Source organism: Papilio polytes, unplaced genomic scaffold (assembly GCF_000836215.1).
Source record: "Papilio polytes unplaced genomic scaffold, Ppol_1.0 DF821733.1, whole genome shotgun sequence".
In the NCBI taxonomy this organism is placed as follows: Eukaryota; Metazoa; Arthropoda; class Insecta; order Lepidoptera; family Papilionidae; genus Papilio; species Papilio polytes.
In genome coordinates, this window is record NW_013527471.1 from 192,195 (window position 1) to 213,175 (window position 20,981).

At 33.8% G+C, this 20,981-nt stretch overlaps 1 protein-coding gene across 1 annotated transcript in view; it reads left to right on the forward strand.

Moving 5' to 3' along the window:
• Window positions 1-20,981, forward strand: part of LOC106108197 (uncharacterized peptidase C1-like protein F26E4.3) — a 46,822-nt gene that overhangs the window by 25,465 nt on the left and 376 nt on the right. The window contains exons 4-9 of the mRNA XM_013289295.1: window positions 9,518-9,693; window positions 13,439-13,619; window positions 16,229-16,363; window positions 17,080-17,276; window positions 20,213-20,352; window positions 20,916-20,976. Coding sequence (XP_013144749.1) covers window positions 9,518-9,693; window positions 13,439-13,619; window positions 16,229-16,363; window positions 17,080-17,276; window positions 20,213-20,352; window positions 20,916-20,976 — 890 coding nt within the window. The remainder of the gene's footprint in view (window positions 1-9,517; window positions 9,694-13,438; window positions 13,620-16,228; window positions 16,364-17,079; window positions 17,277-20,212; window positions 20,353-20,915; window positions 20,977-20,981) is intronic.

Sequence of the window (20,981 nt, forward strand, 5' to 3'; positions counted from 1 at the left end):
AATACACAGTTCATTTACGTTAGTTTATATAGAAATACAGTCTTGAAGTATTTTACTGTAAACACGATATCAAAAGCAACTGTAAAATATAAAAAAAATATGAATAGAATTATTAATTACCACTTATTTGTACCAGGAATAATAAAAATGAATCGATTTTTGACTTTTTGACGTTGAGAAGCAATGAGATACTTTGTTGTTTTTTACATCGAAGTAACAGCTGAGCGTATGTTATGAATGGAATATGACGATTGACGTCAATTGCCTCATGACAACTCCGGTCGCGTTTTAGTCGCTCAAAAATGGTCGTAATTTTATTTTATTATTTTTAGCTCAATGGTTGAATATTTTCGCGTCAATTTTTTTTTCTGGTTATTTTATAACAAGCAGAATCGTTTAAAAGAAGAAAAAAAAATTACATGCATATTTTCTATTGTTGTGCGATTGTCGATTGTTTTGTCAATCCAACTGTTTAGTTACACAAGTAAATATCGAGTAGTGTGCGTACCTCTATACTCATCTATACTCTATACTATTATAATAAAGCGTAAACACACACTTGTTTGTTGCCTAAAATTTCAGCATTTACAACATATTTTTTTAATTATTCTTTTTTTAATAAAAAGCCCTACACTAACATCATGCTTTAGGCTATATTTTCAAGCGATTAGGGGGGTAAATATTATGGACAAAATCCTAATGTGGGAAAGAGACCATAAGTTGCTGCCATCAAGGAATCAAAGTTGCCATGGTTTGACATCATGTCATGTCGTTTTGACATTTGCAATTGATAATTTAACAAATGTAAACAATAATATGATATTTTTATAAATTTATGCGGATGTAATCGCATGGGAACAGCTAGTAGGAAATAAATCGAGACTAAACGTTGTGCGATTATTTAGTTTCGGATGTGCGCGCGCTCTAACTGTAATGTCAATGTCCTTTCAATAATGTAAATCGTATGCGTTTTGCGAGGAATTTGGGTAAAACTAGCTTCCAGTAGCGGTGACATGTATTAACAGATTTATAGTGCAAACATAAATATACAAGTTTCAAATAACGGGCGTCTGACGGATATCCAACTTTTCTAGGAGAGTTTTAAAGGTATCTTACTTCTTACTAATAATGTAAATGCGAAAGTTTAGATGGATGGATGGTTAGAGTTTATAGCCTAAACGGTTGGACGGATCTCGATGAAATTTGACATACACGTAGAGGATAGTATGGAAGAACACATAGGCTTACTTTTGTTTATGTTACACGCAGACAGAGTCGTTGGTCAAGGTTGCGGGAATGCACTGGATGCGGGCGGCACAGGACCGGGCATCGTGGCAATCGATGGGGGAGGCCTACGTTCAGCAGTGGACGACCTAAGGCTGTTAATGGAGACAGAGTCGCGGGCGAAAGCTAGTCTGTTAATAAAATTGAAAAACTAATGCAAAAAATATATTAGACGTAATGAAAAATTACTAAAAAGAAACAATGTAAATTACAAGCGACATTACGTAGAAAAAAGATTATATTTGATAAAGTACAGGAAATGCGACATTACTGGCATACGAATACAAAATGGTCTTTGTAACTACAAAAAAAAAAAACACGATGACATCACATTTTGTATGTTTATCGAATTCAAATTAAACAAATAGGATGGATGACATCACATCGATACTTGTAACGTAGTTTTAACTAGTAACCGACCGAATATTCAGTTTCCGTTTCGGTACAGTTTCGGCCTCAGTTTCGGTTTCGGCCAAAATGTAGCCGAAACTTTCGGCCCTGTCGAAACTATTCGTGAATTTTTGTGCGTTACGGGTCAATTTAAATCGAATATTTGATTTTTTTTTATTTAAATTAATTGCAAATGTCAAAATTACCATTACCATAATAACCGTGCTTCTTTAATGTTGGCAACTTGTAGTTTATGGTCCTTTTCCCACACGAAGCTTTTTTTCATTTGATTAACCCCCTTAGTTTAATAGCGTGAAAATATGTAGCCTAAAGCGTGTCGTAAGTTTATAGCTTTTAGCTAAAGAAATATTTTTTTTAAAATGTGTTGTGATTGCTGGCATCTTACGCCACAAAATAGTGTGTTTACGCTTTATTATATTAGTACTAGCTGTTCCCTTGCGGCTTCACCCGCTTGAAATTATGAAAATTTTATTTTATTATTTAAATTTGTCAAATTATTAATTGCAAATGTCAAAATGACATGACATGACACGACAAACCTTAGCAATCCTTTTTTCTTGATGTTGGCAGCAACTTATGATCTCTTTCCCACATTAGGGTTTTTGTCCAAAATATTTACCCCCTATGTTTAATTTCGTGAAAATATATAGCCTAAAGTATGACGTAAGTGTAGGTATTTTTATTAAAAAAAGAGTTATTCAAAAATATGCTGTAATTGCTGACATCTTAGGCAACAAAGAAGTGTGTGTTTACGCTTTATTATATTGGTATAGAAGTATAGATAACTCGGTAACTATATCATCATTAAAATTCAATGACATCACCTGTATTATATTCGGCTGCTAAATACTAATGTGCGTCTAGAATCTAGATTTTCGACCTTCTCAGCTCACGGTCAAAACCATCGCGCATTCCAACAAGCAGTTAATAATTAACGATCTAATGACGGCTCGGTAACATTAAAAGGTTTTGTGATTTGTCACACTTAGAATGCTAATAATAAAAAGTAATCATTTTTCCTCTCCTTCAGACTTCATATAGACTCGTATGTCGCAATCGGAAGAAATCAATTTGAAATTAGATCCTAATTAGAACACTAGCGCTCCGAGCGACTTTCTAGAGAACCTCAAACATTCTGAAAATAGGCATCGTGGCGAGGACATTGTTTTATATGAGCTTTGTAAATCAATTCCTAATCGATAAGTTTTGTATTCCTTGAATCCGACTTTACCCATGACCGCCCACACATGATATTGAGTAGTAATTCTGATATCGTATTACCTCAAACTGATATACAATTCACTGACTTTGTACTCTTTCACTCAATATTTCCATACTTTCTTCGGTCTTCGTATGTAGCAGTACATTGAATTGTATTACACGTCGTGTCACCAACTGATGATCGAAGCTAGCTCTAGTTTGCATCAAAATGGTCTTATTCGAAGTACTTTTTATATCTGTAATACATTTTTAAATTCTCTAAGGGACCACCCTTTCGACGTGCGACGTTAAACATATAAAACTTTAACTAAATGATGTTCCTTTTGTGTTTTATCAAATACAATCGACGCCGTCTTGTTGGAATACGCGGTTCTCGCATAACTTCCTACATTCTTGTGGCTTGTGGTATGAATGGCTTGTGTGTGTTAATACTTAATTCTATGACCAATACCCAACTATTTAAAAAAAAATCTACTGTTCTAGTTTACAGAAAAATATGTGAGATTTTGATTTTAGTGTGTTGGTAACATATTATTTTTTGCTACAAAAAATTCATCGAATTAAGGATTTAAGTTCTTTAAGAAATATACTCCTTTACATCTTTTATGCTGGGTTTCTGAAGTTTCCATTTATTTTATCGTTACCTAGTGATCCACTAGTGTAAGATTGACTTAAGTCACGTAGTTCGGAAACGCATTTCTTGCAGTCATCAAACCAAAAACAATAACGAATAGTGAAATGTAGTTGGGAAACCGGCCATTAGTGTAGTATACCAAAGGTATTGTAATATTCATGGGTAGTAGCCCTGAGCATCGCCCGGGAAGGTTGGTAGCTTCCCCCCCCCCCTAGATTTGGTCACACGTCAGTCATAAGTTAGGCTACCCGCTGCTTATTTAAAATAGCCAATCTTACCTATTAACATACATAATCAGTCTTTTAAAACTAAGGGTGCCATTAATTTGAGTTAGTGTAAATAATCTTTACTAAGATATTGCTTAGTTACCAACTAACTTAACTCAATATGACTTACTGACTCCTACGGTATGGTGACAAATTGTTGACGTAACCAGTCATTCAATGAGGTTCAATACCAATCGTCGAAGGTCCACTGCAGTCTGTATGCACAATGACTTATTGAAGTCGTTATCTATTTTGTACCTCATACAATTCGATGCGTTGTCAAGGTCAAAAAAGTATGTTAAAATTGCTTTTGAGTGTACTCACCAAGGAAGGAACAAAGCTGCCCCCCATTGAGATACTAAAAATAAAACAAAAAGAAAATTAAGACCATTAATATGAGTTGCCCCTAGACTTCATTGGCTCTACGCTCGTACTTGGTTTACTTTAAATCTCCGTTATGTTTTAATTTACTAGCTAGCTTTCGCTCGCGACTTCGCCTACGTGGTATAAAACAAAAGTAAGTTAGCCTATGCGTTTTTCCAGACAGTTCTCTACATCTATGCCAAATTGCATCGAGATCCGTTCAGTAGTTTAGGCTTCAAACTCTAACAAACATTAACATACATCCAAACTTTATTATTTATAATATTAGCGAGGTTTTAATCTATTTTTTTTATATTACCGAACATAATAAAGTGTAATATGGCCAGTATTCAATGTGTTTTTTTTACTAGCAATATTGAATTAAAAAGTAGAATTTGAATTCGAAGTATTCTATTATGCCAGGACTTGCTAGAAGGGTATTTACCTCTGCCTTTTGTTTTCATATTAACAAGTGACGCAAGATTTTTTTAAGTTTTCTTAAAATTAACATATGATAACGATAACGTATACAAATTATTGTACAAATTAAATGAATACATTAGTTTATTTAAATGTTAATCGAAGGCAATTTATTAAAACAAGCTGCAGCGATGATTTCATTGCCTTAGAATGTGTGAGGTGTGGCTTTTGTAGTAGAGTTTACTAGCGCCATAGCTTTTACTTCTTAAGAGTAGTACTAATTTAGATAAGTCCTATAGTGTGTCTAAATCATTTAGATTAGTTTGACAATTCATTTCAAATTTAGTAGGGATGGGTTGTGTAAAATAAGTCATGAATCTTATCGATTTTCCATTTTTATTCTTATAGAAGTTGGAATCGATAGATTTATAGTTATAACTTATAAAAAAACGCTGTTTTCTCAAATTAATAAAGACCATAACAAATAATGTGAGTAAATGTTTATTGCTACTACAGCCGTACGTAATCGAATTGGATTTCGCTATTATTTCTGTCATCGCTAAATTCTCTACACTATAATCAATACTAGAATTGTCCTCTAAATTGAATAAAAAAAAAATAATAATAATAATTTACTTGAGTTTGATAATTATTAAATTCGAATAGAGATAGTTCAAAATAGTTCGCTATGTGTGTTTGTTTCGTCACTACGATACCTGTCTATTAAGTATGGCATTTGCATTCATACAAATTGAATTCGATACTTCATACACCGCACTTATCAAACTAATCTATCTTTTTTTAGACAAACTATAGTACATTATTTTGACTAATTTCTCGCTGGCAATCTGCTTATAATAAAATTGGAGTTGTCTGTATTCAGAAAAATAATACACATTTCGTCAACATGAAGTATTTGCGCTGGATAAAACATAAAGGTTAGACTTTTCTCTGTCTGACCTCAAGCCGCGTTTGTTCAATGCAATCTCCGGAAACGACTAGACCTATTTTGACGATATACACTGTATTTTAAATTTCTTGCTGATAATGTCGCGGACAACCGTTAGTTGCAAATAAAACCAAAAGATTAACAAAATAAAATGACGTGAAAGTTGCTGACAGTGTTGTCCTCATGGTACCAGACGGATTTATAACAATTAAGTGTGTTTTAAAAAGGGCACTAAAAATACGTGAATATATAATAACTAAAGCAACAAAAGTTAAAACTTAATTTATGTACCTATAAAATAAAAAAAGAACTATATTACCACATTTAGCAGTAAATAACATAGAATTAACACTAACAGAATAACGGATTGTAAAAACATTATGGCGCCTATTTTTTGCGTGAACGCTTTTTCTCGGGTATAAAAGTTCAAAACTGATATGGTTGTCAGCAATAATTAAAATGTTTAAAAGTGGAAATGATTTGCTTAGTAAAGCTGTATTTATTTTTAATCTTGTCAAAAGAACATTCATATATATATATACATCTTCGAAATAAGACTTCATGCTAATACGTTTAGATGGATGGATTTGTTATTCCGTATCGCCAAAACGGGTTAACGAATCTCGATGAAATTTGGTAGAAATATAGAACACAAACTCATAAAGTATTTACTATTTTTTTTAATTCCACGAGGACGAAGTCAGGCAAAGCTAGTAACTATCCTTCGTATCTACTAAATTGTATCGTATTTAGTAATATTTTTTGCATTTTATAAATAATTAGCTGTTTCTCGTAATTTCGCCTCCGTGAAATTAAAAAAAAATAAAAACAAAACCTATGTTACTCAGTAATAATATAGCTTTTTAATGGTGCAAGAATTTTTTAAATCGGTCCATTAGTTTTTGAGTTATTTCAATACAAATACATACTCTTTATAATATTAGTATAGAAGTATAGATACATATCCAGTCTTTTGCATTTGTTTATAGTTATAAATAAAATACATCATGTATAACCCTATTGCAGTTGAACGTCTAACATAGCTCGAGGTGCATTCACCTCGTTTTTTTGCGCAATCTCATCGCAAAAAAAAACCTCCTTGAATTTGTGTTAACTCGATAAAGTTATTAGTATGTTTTCGGTAGTGTTTTGTTTTGTTTTCTTTGTATAGCTTAATGTCATCGTTTATCAAGTCTGTAAAAAGGCTGAGGTTACATCATTTAGATTTTAGTTTTTGCTTGTTGTTCCCAAGTATTATATCTGGCAGTCTACACTCTTGAAGATTTTATAACTATGAACATTCGATTCTGAGGTCTATTCCAAATGTTTGCGAAACAATTGTGAGAATATATTCGTAACGTCATCGATATTGTAAAAAAGTTAGTGTACATTAAAGCCAGTGCAAAAATCTAATACAATTTTGACGATGATGTTACGAGTTACGAAAACGCTCTCTTCACAATATTCGTAATAACCCCTTTGGAGTGTTATACTGTCAATTTTATTTAGGTTTTTAACCACAAAATTTATTTTAAAACTTTATTTAAAACTAGCTTTCGCTTTTAAAAAAAAAAACAAAAGTAAATAGCCTATGTGTTCTTCCATGTTATGTTTCATATCCAGACTACATCTAACAAACATTCATCCATCTAAACTTTCGCATTTAACAGTGGAAGTGCCCGCTTTAACATCTTAGCACTGCAGGGCCGGCACGCCCGGTGTAATACCACGGCCACACATAAGATAGGCGTGAAATGGAACCAATGCCGTGTTTCGTCTGATAAGTGTGTTGCCGGAGGCCTAATTTAAGTCCCTTTCTCTTTACCACCCTTTTCTTATGAGAGGATGGGAAGGGGAAGTGGATTTGACGATGGAGGAGATGCATAGGAAGAGGATATTTCCTCTTTATGTGCGTCTCCTCCTCCGTCGGATAAGGGTAGGCGACGCATCTGCAATTGCAGATATCTATGGGCTGCGGTCGCTTCGCCATTTTGGCGGATTCAGGTGGCCGCTTGCTCGTTTGCCACCTTATGTTATAAAAAAAAAATTATAGTATTAGTAAGATGTACACTGCGACATCCTTGTTACGAAAACAATGAAACGCGTGACAACCCTAATTTAGTGACGTAACTCGTACCTATTTATCAATTAATACCGTAGCAATGCTAAATAAATGTTGATAAAGATGATTACAAAAGAATGCGGACAACAATTAACATTGTTTACAATATCTTAACGAAGTTCATACACTAATGGGTTAACCTTGATCTTTGCTTACCGCCTTTTTTACTTTTTTTAATGAATGGACAAAGGCAACCTAAGTCGTTCATCTTTTTGTCAAGATTCAAAACCATCAGTCACTTTTGAACCGGTCTGAGACGAGTATGGATTTTTCTTTTGTTTATACGAATGCAGTTTTAAAAGATGTCACCGGACATGAATGCATTTTGTAATTTTTTGTAACTTTTTTTTTTAATTTTCATTGTGCCTTATTTTTTTTGCGAACATATACATAATAACATAAGTATAGAAATTGGATTAATGTGTGATTTGTGAGAAGTATGAAATGAATGTTTTTACTAAGTTATAGTACAGAAAAAAGTAAATTAATCGCTAGTTAATAATTCTCCCCATCCTTATATCGGTTATGTAAATTTCTGACAAAAAGAAACTACTCGTACGTAGATCAGGAGTGGCGAACATTTATGCATCAAAGTACATTTAAAAAATGTTTAATGTAGTATTATAACGTCAACGTTTACCAGTGGTAGTGCCCGCTTTAACATCTTAGCACTGCAGGGCCGGCACGCCCGGTGTAATACCACGCCACACAGAAGACAGGCGTGAAATGGAAGCAATTCCGTGTTTCGTCTGATGAGTGTGGTACCGGAGAACTAATTTAAGTGTCTTTCTCTTTACCACCCTTTTCTTATAAGGAGAGGATGGGAAGGGGAAGTGGATTTGACGGAGGAGGAGATACATAGGAGAGGGAAATGTCCTCTTTATGTGCGTCTCCTCCTCTGTCGGATGAGGGTAGGCAATGCATCTGCAATTGCGGGCAGCGGTCGCTTCGCCATTTTGGCGGATTCAGGTGGCCGCTTGTTCGTTTTCCACCTTATGTTATAAAAAAATATATAATTTTTTTCGTAATGTTATGATCATCGACGTGCCCAAAATGTGTACCATTTATGGCCAGTGGTTCGCAACCCCTGGTTTAGATTACAGATGCCTTTTTCAATCATTAATCATGAAGATTGTTGCGTCCTTAATCTACCATTTAACCCAAGACCGTGACTTAGGATATTAGTATAACATGCACAAGGCAATAACTTATTAGTGTTTGAGGTCTCGCATCACTAATGATTGTCCTTTGAAACGTCAATCATTCTTGGACCTCGGATGACGTCAGAAGTCTCTGTTAGGCCACCGTTTACCACACGAGGCATTAATTTATCTATAATATGTGTTGCAGTATCATACATGTTATTTATTTATGTTTTAAAAGATGTGTCTTGATTTCTTTTTTACTTTTTTCACCTTTTCTAAAAGGCTTAGAGGGATCTTAAGTCACCTATAACCTTCTTGAATAGTTACACTTTCTTATTCAAAAGTTATTTTACATATTAGATTAGTACTTCCTGAGATTAGTGCTTACAAACATTAAAATTTTTAATTTCTGTTTACTTTATAAATTTAAGATATATCAACAAATTATTAAGGTAAATGCGTAAATTTAAACACACCTTAAATCGTCTGGATTGCACAATAGTAAATCTAAATGCGATGGATTCTAACACTATCGTATATTACCCAATCAAACAAATTAGACTGCTAAAATAAACCTTATTGCTATAAAAATAAAATCAATTTTACTGTATTAAATATCTCAAGCAACAAATGCGATTCAAAATGTACCTTGTTATGTTTGTTTTAAGGTATATTTCACTTTAACTGTTGTATTTGTTACAGTGAATGCGTGAAGGACCCGATCACTATGAACACGGACTGGCATTGCGAGGATGACCCCTGTCTGATGAGCAACGCCGTGGTAGAAGGTGTCAATAGAGGTGGATCCAGCTGGAGGGCATACAATTATCCCGAGTTCCGTAATAAAAAACTTAAAGAAGGTCTAATATACAAACTTGGTAAGTATTTTTAAAATGTACACAATGCTTTTTACCCCGACTCTTAACTTTCACTTTTGAATTCCTGTTCCATAATTCCGGATTACCGTTTTACAAATGAGAATAACAAAAGCAGGGTTAGTTAAAAAACACACACACTCCGAAGAAAATAAAACCTCTTTGTTTAATATCTTAAAACTTCCTCGAGTTAAAACAAACTATAAAAACACTGGCAGTCAATAAATTATAACCTTAAACTCCATCGAAAAAAAAAAACAATTAGAGAAAAAAGTATTACTTTTTGCTACTGGCTGAATGATTCGCAACGGTAAATCATAAACGCTTTTGCTCTATCAAATTCCCGCGTCGGTTTCCCGCCACAAAGTTAAGCCGCCATTTTAGATACGCTATCACAGATTAGATCTTAATTATTATAAACCATTTAAACCTATTAATATCGCTATATAATATTATCAATGAAAATCTTTGCAGTGGATATTAGGGATTAAGTATTAGAAGTCAATACATTACACATTTTATTAGGCATAATAAAACAATTAACCTCCATACATAATATTTGAATATTACATAATTACAAGGCCTTATTTTACCAAATGATCGTATTTTAGTTTCACTTAAAACTAACTTTTTCCGCGACTCCATTGCGTGCAGTTAAAAAAATTGAGTAGTCTATGTGTTCTTCCAGATGTGTACCAAACTTCATAGAAAACCATTAAGCCGCTAGTCATACTCTAAGAAATATCCATCTATCTAAACTTTCGCATTTATAATATAAGTATGATAAATATGAAAGGACTTTAAATATCAATAAATGAATTAGAATAATAATTATTTAATGAAGAAAACAAGTTCAGCGACTGGAACCCTCTGAATAAGCTATACCTACTCTTTGGTAGCTAATTCAAATTGTCATAGATTAAACACATCTTTAATACCTAGAGTTGATCATGTATATTGGATGTTTGTTTGCGTTCAATAGCCATTTAAAATCAACGAAAGTTAACGCCTTTTGTTAATCGCTTTCGCTTGCATCTGCTCCACTTTCGCCCGTCGCTCGGCCATTGTATGCACCCGGATAGTGTAACGTTTCTACTCTTTAAATATACTAATATTCTATTGAGATATTTATATGCAAATCTACATTAAACAGACAAGATCTGTCTGAAGTGCGTAAACTTACAAGCAGTATACAGATTCTTAAATTCAATTCGAACGAAGATTATATTTTATGTAGACTTGTAGTTTTGTATGTAGCTAATAGACTCAAAAACTACTGCACAGATCACATAAAAAATAAGCTTTTGAATAATTTTCGAATTGCAAGATTTGCAATTTTTTTAAATCCGTATTTCTTTAGTAGTTTTTGAGTTTTTTCTTTACATACAAAAATAACTTTCCTCTTTATAATATTAGTACTTATAGTGGGTTAACAATTAAATTACAGCAGTTCGTTAAATTAGTTCTGAGTATCATTTGGAGCGTGCGCACACCTAAAACTAAACTATCGCACAACTGTTTAGTTTCGCTTTAATTCCTATGAGCTTATATGGAGTGCTCACTACTCGATTTTTAGTTGTGCAACTGAACAGTTGAAGGCTTCGAAACAATCGACAATCGCACAACAGTTGTGGGAAGTTTAGTCAAAGTTGCCCGCTCTTATCGTTGTTATTTAAAAACTATTTAACTACGTCGTAGTCTATGACTCCAAAAATCAAACAAAAAAATGGAACTCACCTGCAAGCATTACCTTTCGGATAAAAAATGAATTATCAAAATCGGTCCACTAGCGGCGGAGTTATGCCGTAACACACATAAAAAAGTTGGGAAGTCGGTAAAAAAATACTACATTAATGAAGTTTCCTATAACACTTCTAGGTATGTTAGTCTTTGAATTAAGAGGCACGTCGAGTCGAGTTTCACGGTATCAGGTTTTATTACATTTTGTTTGCGATGGAATTGACCCAGTGTTAGTGTGATAGTGTGACACCATTATAAAAAATATGTCAAGGTTTTCAGGGGGTCTAGCACGAAAATTTGTATGAGATTTGAGCAAGTACTTAAACACGCAAAACAAATCACAAACAAATATCGATTACGTTACGAAATTAAATTGATTTTTGAACTGTTGCAAATAATATCGAAAACCGATTTGAAAAAAAAAACAGACGATTTAAGATTAAAGATGCTTGTTAAAAAATTAAGGGCATTCGTTAAAAAAAAACAAAATCGAAGTAAATGAAATTCGAGATACAATTTCGTATCTGTAATTTGTCTTGTTACGAGCGACTGACGTTTTTATTGTCGGCCATTTTGATCCTAATGACGTGAAAGTTTTGCTTGAGTGTTTATTTTTATTGCTAGCTTTTGCCCGCGTCTCCGGCCGTTCAGAATTAAAATACATAACCTATGCACTATCATATAAGTAATATATTTCTATGCTAAAGATCCAGATATACTTAAATGTTTTGAAAGCACTAACTTAAAAGAAAAATTACATACAGACTAACAAACACTTCTCAAAGGCAACGTTTCTAAAAAAAGTAACCATGACTTTGCTGAAAAAACGTATATGAAAGCGTCTGTAAGTTTTTTAAAGACAAAGGCATACGCGTTACTAGTCCATGATCTAGACTAGGGAAGGGAAACATATTTACACGTTCTTATTTGTAGTATTTTCATCTATTTTTTTTTAAAATCTCTATATGCGACGCTTAATTGCTTAATATTGGATTTTTTTTCTCTTGCAAAATATCTATTAACATGTAACATATTACCTACTTTTTTTAAGGTTAAAATTGTAACCTTAATGTATTTTTTTATTGTTTATTCACTTTTTTAATACCTGTCAAGGTTAAGTCACCCAACTTGTGTGAAATACCCGTGTGTAAAGGGGCCAGTTGAAAACTAGCGCATAAACGGCCTGCGCCGCCCGTCTCAGCATTAGCTGAGCTTGCCGCCTTTTGCTATAATACATTTTCTTTTTTACTAGCTTTAATGATAATAATAATAATAAAAACTAAAAAACTATTAAAATATTTGGATTTGGCTCACGAGATTACCGCCATGTGGCGTATGAAATCGACTACCATTATTCCGATAGTCGTTTCGGCACATGGGCTGATAGCGAAGAGCTTCGACCAACACCCCAAGAAGTTCTCGCTAGACAGTTGGATTAAGGGCCCGATCCAAAAGGCGGTTATTTTAGAAACCGCACGCATAGTGAGGAGGTTCCTGTCTCTGCAGCCCTGACCACTGGTTGCTTGTGTCATCGGATTCCGCAGCCGGTGGACTTCTATTTTTTTATATAACATATTTTATTTTATTTTTATATTCTTGTAAAATGTATTATATAGAGAATAAGAAATAAAGATATATAGAGATAATAATAATAACAAATCTTTATTTCAAGAAAATCTCATATTTTGTTAGTAAAAAAAGCTTATCGCCTAGTGTTAGTAATCCTAATAATAAAGAGAAAACAATTTTTTTTTAAATCACACTTCAACTACATTTTTTGCAGTGCAAGAAATTAAATCGTCGTACTATTGCACATCTTATATTATAAAAAAAAAACTATCGCATCTGGCTGCTAAAACAACCAGAGTTTTTTTTATCAAAAATGCTTTAAAACTGATGCATGTAAGACTTCATTTGTAGCTTGTTTTTGTGTCAATAAAAGACCTATTTTTTTTTATTTAATTTTATATGTCGATTAGTGGCCTAATATTTGGTATATCGTTTTCAGGTACATTTCCATTGAACGCGGAAACGAGACGCATGGGCCCACTGCGGTACGACAAGGATATACCTTACCCGACCCAATTCGACGCGAGGACAAGATGGCCAGGCTTCATCTCACCTATTGTAGACCAGGGCTGGTGCGGTTCCGACTGGGCGGTGTCGCTTGCTGGCGTTGCTTCTGACAGGTAGAATATTCTTCTAGATGCATTAAGAACACGGAAGATAACAGACAGGTTGCACGTTGGTGGATGTCAAGTTGAGTTTGGATGTTTGGGTTTCTGGAAAATTCTCTAATCTAAAAAGTGTGATAGATGTTATTTTACGAGGACGTTAATTTTCAAAATACAGTTAGAACAATTTATACCTACTGCAACTTAAGAGCAATTGTTTAGCATTCACATTTTTCAACATCAAAGGAGGTTCTCAATTCGCTTGTTTTTTTTTTATGTTGGTATTGATATCCATTACGCTTCGATGTATGTTCCGATTCACGTGATTGTAGTTCATCTTACGTAGAAGTTGTACAAATTATGATTTGTATTATACTTGTTAGGGCCTGTCCCACCACTAGCTGATAGATAGCTTAAAAATGACGTCACTGTCAGATAAGGTAACATAATCTGATATTTCACATATTTTACAAGTTGGATTGTTATCAGACAATTTACAGTTTGGTAAGACAGGCCCTTAGTGTTACAAAATTTTTATGGACCTTAGCGAAACTTTTTAAATTCAAACAGATAAATAGAGCAACTTTCCCGCCAGTTCCAAAGGATATAAAATGAATTAAAGAAACAACGGCGAAGTAAAAGTAGTCCTTGACGTCTGGCGCCAATCCAATCGTCTTAACATTTAAAAATGACGTGTGAAAGTGCCTTATACGTTGTTAGAGTGCATTTACACTGAAGCGTTTGTTATTTTTAAAATACATAAAGTGAAAGGCGATCGGACGGATTGATGTCAACAATAAAAACATCACTAAATTATTCGTTAAAAAATCGTAATGTTATCTAAAAAATCGTAACGTAATAGACTAAAGTTCACACGAAAAAAACAATCGTTTTGTGACATAAATCTCCAGTGAAAATGCATCTTAAGCTATAAAGAATATATTTGGCGGTGATAAAAAGAATTCAGCCGAGTCTATATCATTGATAGTGATCTCTGGCAGTAAATCGGCTCCTCCGTAGACTATACTAAACCATAATTTAGCGATTTACATCTTGTTTGTTTTTAATTCACTTTATAAATACTTATTTCTACGCGAAATTAAAGTAACGTTAGATAGAAGAACTATAGATTTTGGTTGTCTATTGTATGTTTATGTATCTACAACCTTACCAAGGTCGTAAAAACACTTCAATGTTCACACTTTTGTCGTAAGTACTTTACGTAGGAGCCAACGAAATAAACATAAACAGTGTGCAACGAAACGTATAGACTGGACTGAGATGGAACGAGATAATATTCGTACTCATTTTCATTTCACTTCTTTGAGTTTAATTAAAACTTCACTTTCAATTTAAGTGAAGGATCACAGATAAATAATCTTGATACGATTCCTTCGTACTACTTAAAAATTAAGGTTATCGCGTACTTATCAACTGCGAACAAAAACTTTTTAATTTTCACTTCTTCTGTTCCTTTTGCCAGTTATTTGGGGATCGGCCTTACTTGTAAAACTTTTTACATTTCATTGTTACTTATCTTTTATAATATTAAGAATTATACTGTATTAACGGCAGATCCAGGGAGGGGGTCGTAGGGATCGTGACCCCCCCCCCCTGGACTGCTTGGTCAAGAGCTTGACAAAATATATTTACATATTCTGTCAAGTTCTTGACCTCGACTATGTTACCCCCCTGGCGATAAAGCTGGATCCGCTCATGCACTGTATAATATAATAAATGTTATATAAATAAGTCTTTTAAGTAAGTGAATTTTATAATTTTTATTAAGGAAATAAATAAATTCTTAAACCTTAAAAAAAAATTAAAAACAATGATCATCACAGTGTGTATTTCTATCTTATTATATTAGAAACTCAAATCAACAAGTATTTGTCAAACAAAATATAAATGTACATTATCTGTAGTGAAGTTACGAGAATACCAAGAGATCGTGTTACAAAAGCTTTTAGAAATGGAACATACAAAGCTCTAGTAACACGATCTCAGAGAACCTTCACCGGTGCAAAAAGCTCGAGAACACTCGAGCTAAAATTAAACTCTGAAGCGCTGTAGCGCTTTAAAAGCTCTCATAACGCCAGACCGTAAGAACTGAACATTGTTAGTGGACTGTTTTATATCTTGAATAAAATTCAGTAAGACATAGCCCAGTCAAGTGTGAATGAAAACGGCCAGTTGACCTTTAAGATTTTTTTTTTATCAAATCGCTTCTGAGAACTTCAAATGCATTCGATATGCTAATATCATATTGTTTTTTTTTTCTTTATAATGCCACAGTAACCACACTTATGATATCCTGGTACCTATGTACTAATCTAGAAGGGGAAAGTTAGAACTAATATGGTCTTGTAGTAGTAATTTTTATATTTTTTGAGTTTAGAGTAATTGGACAACTGGCCTACCTCCCTGGCGATGCTATGACTTGCCAGCAATAAAACTATATTAGACTAAAACAGTGATTTCCTAATATTTTCGTTTAGAACAGAAAATTTTACTGGTTTCGGGGAATCCCTGTTTCAAAATTTTTTAACTCGTGAACTCACTTTATTTCCAGCCATCATCCAGTCAAACCATAGATGCTAATCGTATATTTTTATTTTTTTTAGATTCGCAATCCAATCTAACGGTGCTGAGAACATGGTGCTAAGTCCACAAACTCTTCTCTCTTGCAACGTGAGGGCACAACAGGGATGTCATGGCGGACATATTGATGTCGCTTGGAACTTCGCTAGAGGTCACGGGTAAGATATGTCATACTAAAGTTATTCGATACAGACGAGGAGTTTCAAACCTTACCCATATATGTGAAGTGTCATTTGACGCACACAATGCAATTAGATCGTTAACTTTATAATTAACTAGCTTGCGACTTCGTCAATGTGATAACAAAAAAAAAAACAATGTAAGTAGCCAATGTGTTCCTTCAGACTATCCTAGAGGATAAACGGCTGAACGGATCTTAATGGAACTTGAACTTGGAATTTGATGTAGACAAATGTGCCAAGTTCCATCAAGATCCGTTCAGCCGCTTAAGCTACAAACTTTAAAAAACACCCATCAATCTAAACTTTCGCATTTATAATATTAAAATGTTAATAGTAAGATCTAATTTCAATAACTTTTAAAAAATAAACAAAATTAAAGAAAAAAGCAGACGTTAATAGATAACCTTTTCCCTGCCACCATTGGGTTTATTAAGGACGTTAATTTACATTATTACAAGCTTTCGCCCGCGACTCCTTCCGCGTAGTATTAAAAACAAAACCAAGTAGCCTATGTGTTCTTCCAGACTATCATCTACATCTATGCCAAATTTCATTGGGTCAGTTCAGCAACGTAGGCTACAAACTCTAACAAACATCCATCCATTCATCCATCCATCTAAACTTTACATTAAAAATATTAGTATGAAGTATGATTTTTTCATTGAAGTAATGAATCTTATTCCTAATTACAGATTAGTAGATGAAAACTGCTTCCCATACAAGGCGTCAGTCACTCGCTGTCCGTTCAGGCCCCGTGGTAACTTGATACAAGACGGTTGTGTGCCGCTTGTGAAGAGGCGCACCTCCAGGTACAAGGTCGGCACGCCAGCCAAGCTCGGACAGGAGAAGGACATAATGTATGATATTATGGAGTCAGGACCAGTACAGGGTAAGAGACACCTCCTTTGTTATGTAATTTTACAGACAGTTTATCAACTAATATCGCTTTTTTCTTATGGCATTATCTATGCGTAAATATAAAGTCACATTTCGAATGAAATATAGGTTTTACTAGATTTTGCCTGCGACTATGTCTACGCGGAAAAAAACTTTGTTACGTCTGTACAAAATTTCATTAAGATCCGTTGAGCCGTTTCAGAGATACGAGACAAACATCTATCCATCCAAACTTTCTTAATATAAGTATGATTTGGCAGGTTAAATACGATAGATTCCTAAATCAAGCATTTTTTTCATTATCTATACTATTATAATAAAGCGTAAACACACACGTCTTTGTTGCCTAAGATGTCAGCAATTATAGCATACTTTTGGATGACTCTTCCTTTAATAAAAAGCCCTACACTGCCGTTACGCTTTAGGCTATATATTTTGACGCCATTACACTTAGGGGTAAACATCAAGGAATCAAGGTTGTCATGGTTTGACATCATGTCATTTTGACATTTGCAATTGATAATATGAAAAATGTAAACAATAAAATGAAATTTTTATAGTCTTCTGCGGATGAAGTCGCATGGGAACAGCTAGTTTAATTATAAATGTTTGCTTAATCACAGGAAATCTATTCGTTTCCAAATACAAATGTACGAACATTTCGATAATGGAATTACCTTGTCATTGTTTAAAATCTTATCGATTTAAAAAAATATCGGAAAATATAAAACAATGTTATCTGACTTTGCAAATGTTCTCGGAATTTTCGTGAAGATATCAAACATAAATAAATTGCCTAAGTTTTTGTCTATCGCGAAATAACTTGTGTATATGGTTGAATTCGAACCCTATAGCAGGCAAAGGGTTAACCTATAAAGCCGAGGTTATTTAAATTATAGGTCCAAAAATAAAATCAATAAAAAAGTGTTAAGCAATAGTATCCCATTTAAATGGAATACAAAAATATTCCACATGACACCATCATTAATAACGATATGCTAAAACGAGCTTAGTATCACAAGCCTATGTATACGCTATAGACGTACAAGGATCATATGACAGTTGGAAATTTTGTGAACTATATCATCTAGGAAGCGTCATATTTTGACCAATGAGAGAGCGGCAATTAAACGAGACAGTGGCGCCGTTTTTATAATTACGAAATTCGATTTTTAAAAAAGACATCATACGGTTTGTTTTTGTTTTCAACATGCGAGAATCTCAAAAGAAGTAAGGATTATTTGTTTACTGGTAACTCTAAAAACTAGTATTCGGTTGTCTATTAATGTAAAAAAATGCCAAAAAAGTCCTTGTAAGTGTACACTGTGCTTATTGCGTCAGCACCATAAACTAGGAATTCCATAAATATGACGGAATCATCAGAGACATGACATTGACATAAAAATTATTAAAGATGTAGGCTGTGAATAGCGTTACCAATACAATCGGGATAATATTTACAAACACCAGTATATATCGATGTAACTATCTTACTAATTTTATAAATGCGAAAGTTTAGATGGATGGATGGATGGATGGATGTTTGTTAGCGTTTGTAGCTTAAACGGCTGAACGGATTTCCATGAAATTTGGCACAGGTTTAGAGCATAGTCTGGAAGAACACATAGGCTACTTTTTATCCCGGGAATAGTTCAACATATCTTATTGAAATTTGGCACAGATATAAAACAAAGTCTGGAGTACACATGGGACAAGCTTCATCCTCGAGAAATGTCCGGTTCCTGAGGGATACCTAGCTTTTTGTAATTTATATAGTTTGTATGTTTTCGAATACCACGCGGACGAAGTTGCGGGCAACAGCTCGTAATTTAATAAAAGACATTGTGTATAAAAGAACATTTGAAAAGAAATACAATACTCAATTGTATATTATTTTCTGTGTTCTATAGTTATCCTTGTCATCCCTCTGTTACATATATCTTTCCTCTCTTTCATGTAACGAAATCCAGCAAAACGTGACGGAATTTAATATTTAGAAGTGTTAGATGTATTAAAACAAACAAAAATTGAAATAAACCATTTGAATTTGTATTAGAATGTTATAAAATAACATTGTTACAACAAATGTTACTCATACAATGATAATTGAATTAACTAGATGTTCATAAATTATTGACACATAACTTCGTAGAACATAAAAGGCAAAATTATTTACATCATAACATAAATGTTTATTCATACTATTTCATGAATAATCATAAAAATAAACGAGCAATAATTTTATTACGACATCCTACTTAATATTTTGATGGAAATAGACTCCCGTAAGTTTTTATTTTAATAGTTTTAAGGTTACCACGCATTGCTTCTTGACTGACCTGACTTAATCATTTCGAGGTGGTGCGGTGCTCTTGTGGGCGAAAAGTGGGTCAATGCGCTATAACCTTTATATCCCAAACAATGTAAAACGTAACTCGGTGATTTCCAACACAGTTCAGGTTGAATCCTATAGTTCACGGAATTATTGGCAAAGATGTATGACGACAAATAAAGTTGAGGATTCACAAGTTGAGAAAGAAACGTAACAGCAATATTTCTCCGAAACTGTTGATATTTCGACAGTAGGTTTATGGAATTTATGAAAGTTTAGCCTAGTTCAAAAAAAGCATTTTCAAAAAAATTGACGGAGCAATTGACCGTATTTCCAAAGCCATTATTACAGTAAAATGGTATGAATAAAGTCCAGTCCGTAATAAAACGCCTGAAGAAATTTTTTAGCACAAGCGTAGTTCGAGTGACAAGAAAATTGTCGATTGTTTGCTTCCTATTGAAGCCCGAGGCATGATTGCTTGTACCGTATTTTGTATAAAATCGTAATGGCTCACTGGATAAGATAACGAATTTAGCTATCCGACATTTTAGTTACTATAACGTTATTTCTGTTTCTTACCTAATTCTTATTTACAGCTGTTATGACGGTGTACCAAGACTTCTTCCATTACCGCGACGGCGTGTACAGACGCAGTTACCATGGCAACAACGAGCTAAAAGGCTTCCACAGCGTGCGTATTATCGGCTGGGGTGAAGACCGTGGTGATCGCTATTGGGTAAGTCAATATTATAATCAATATTATAATAAAGCGTAAACGTCAATATTATAATAAAGCGTAAACACACAATTCTTTGTTGCCTAAGATAACAGCAATCACACCATATTTTTGAATAATTCTTTTTTTAATAAAAAGCCCTACACCTACGTCACGCTCTAGGCTATATATTTTCACGCTATTAAACTTAGGGGTAAATATTTTGGATAAAAACCCTAATGTGGGAAGAGACCATACGTTGTTGCCAACATCAAGGAAGCAAGGGCATGCTTTGTCATCTTGGTATGTCATTTTGACATTTGTAATTGATAGTCTTTAGATATAGCTGTGGCTTGGTATATTGCCAGCTTATTTTTTTTAAATAACCAATTATTAGTCTATACGCATATTACAAACTGTGTTATTTCTGTTTAAAAGTTCATATATAAACGTTAAAGAATTCTGAATTTTACGACCGCGTTCTTGTCCGTGTCTGCGACTTCGATATGAAGCACTAAGAAGCATCTTATGGACGCCAAAGTAGTATTTATCTCGTTAGTTAATATCTAATTTCTTATTTCCAGTTGGTCGCTAACAGTTGGGGCCGTCAATGGGGCGAGAATGGATACTTTAAGATTGCGCGCGGCTCC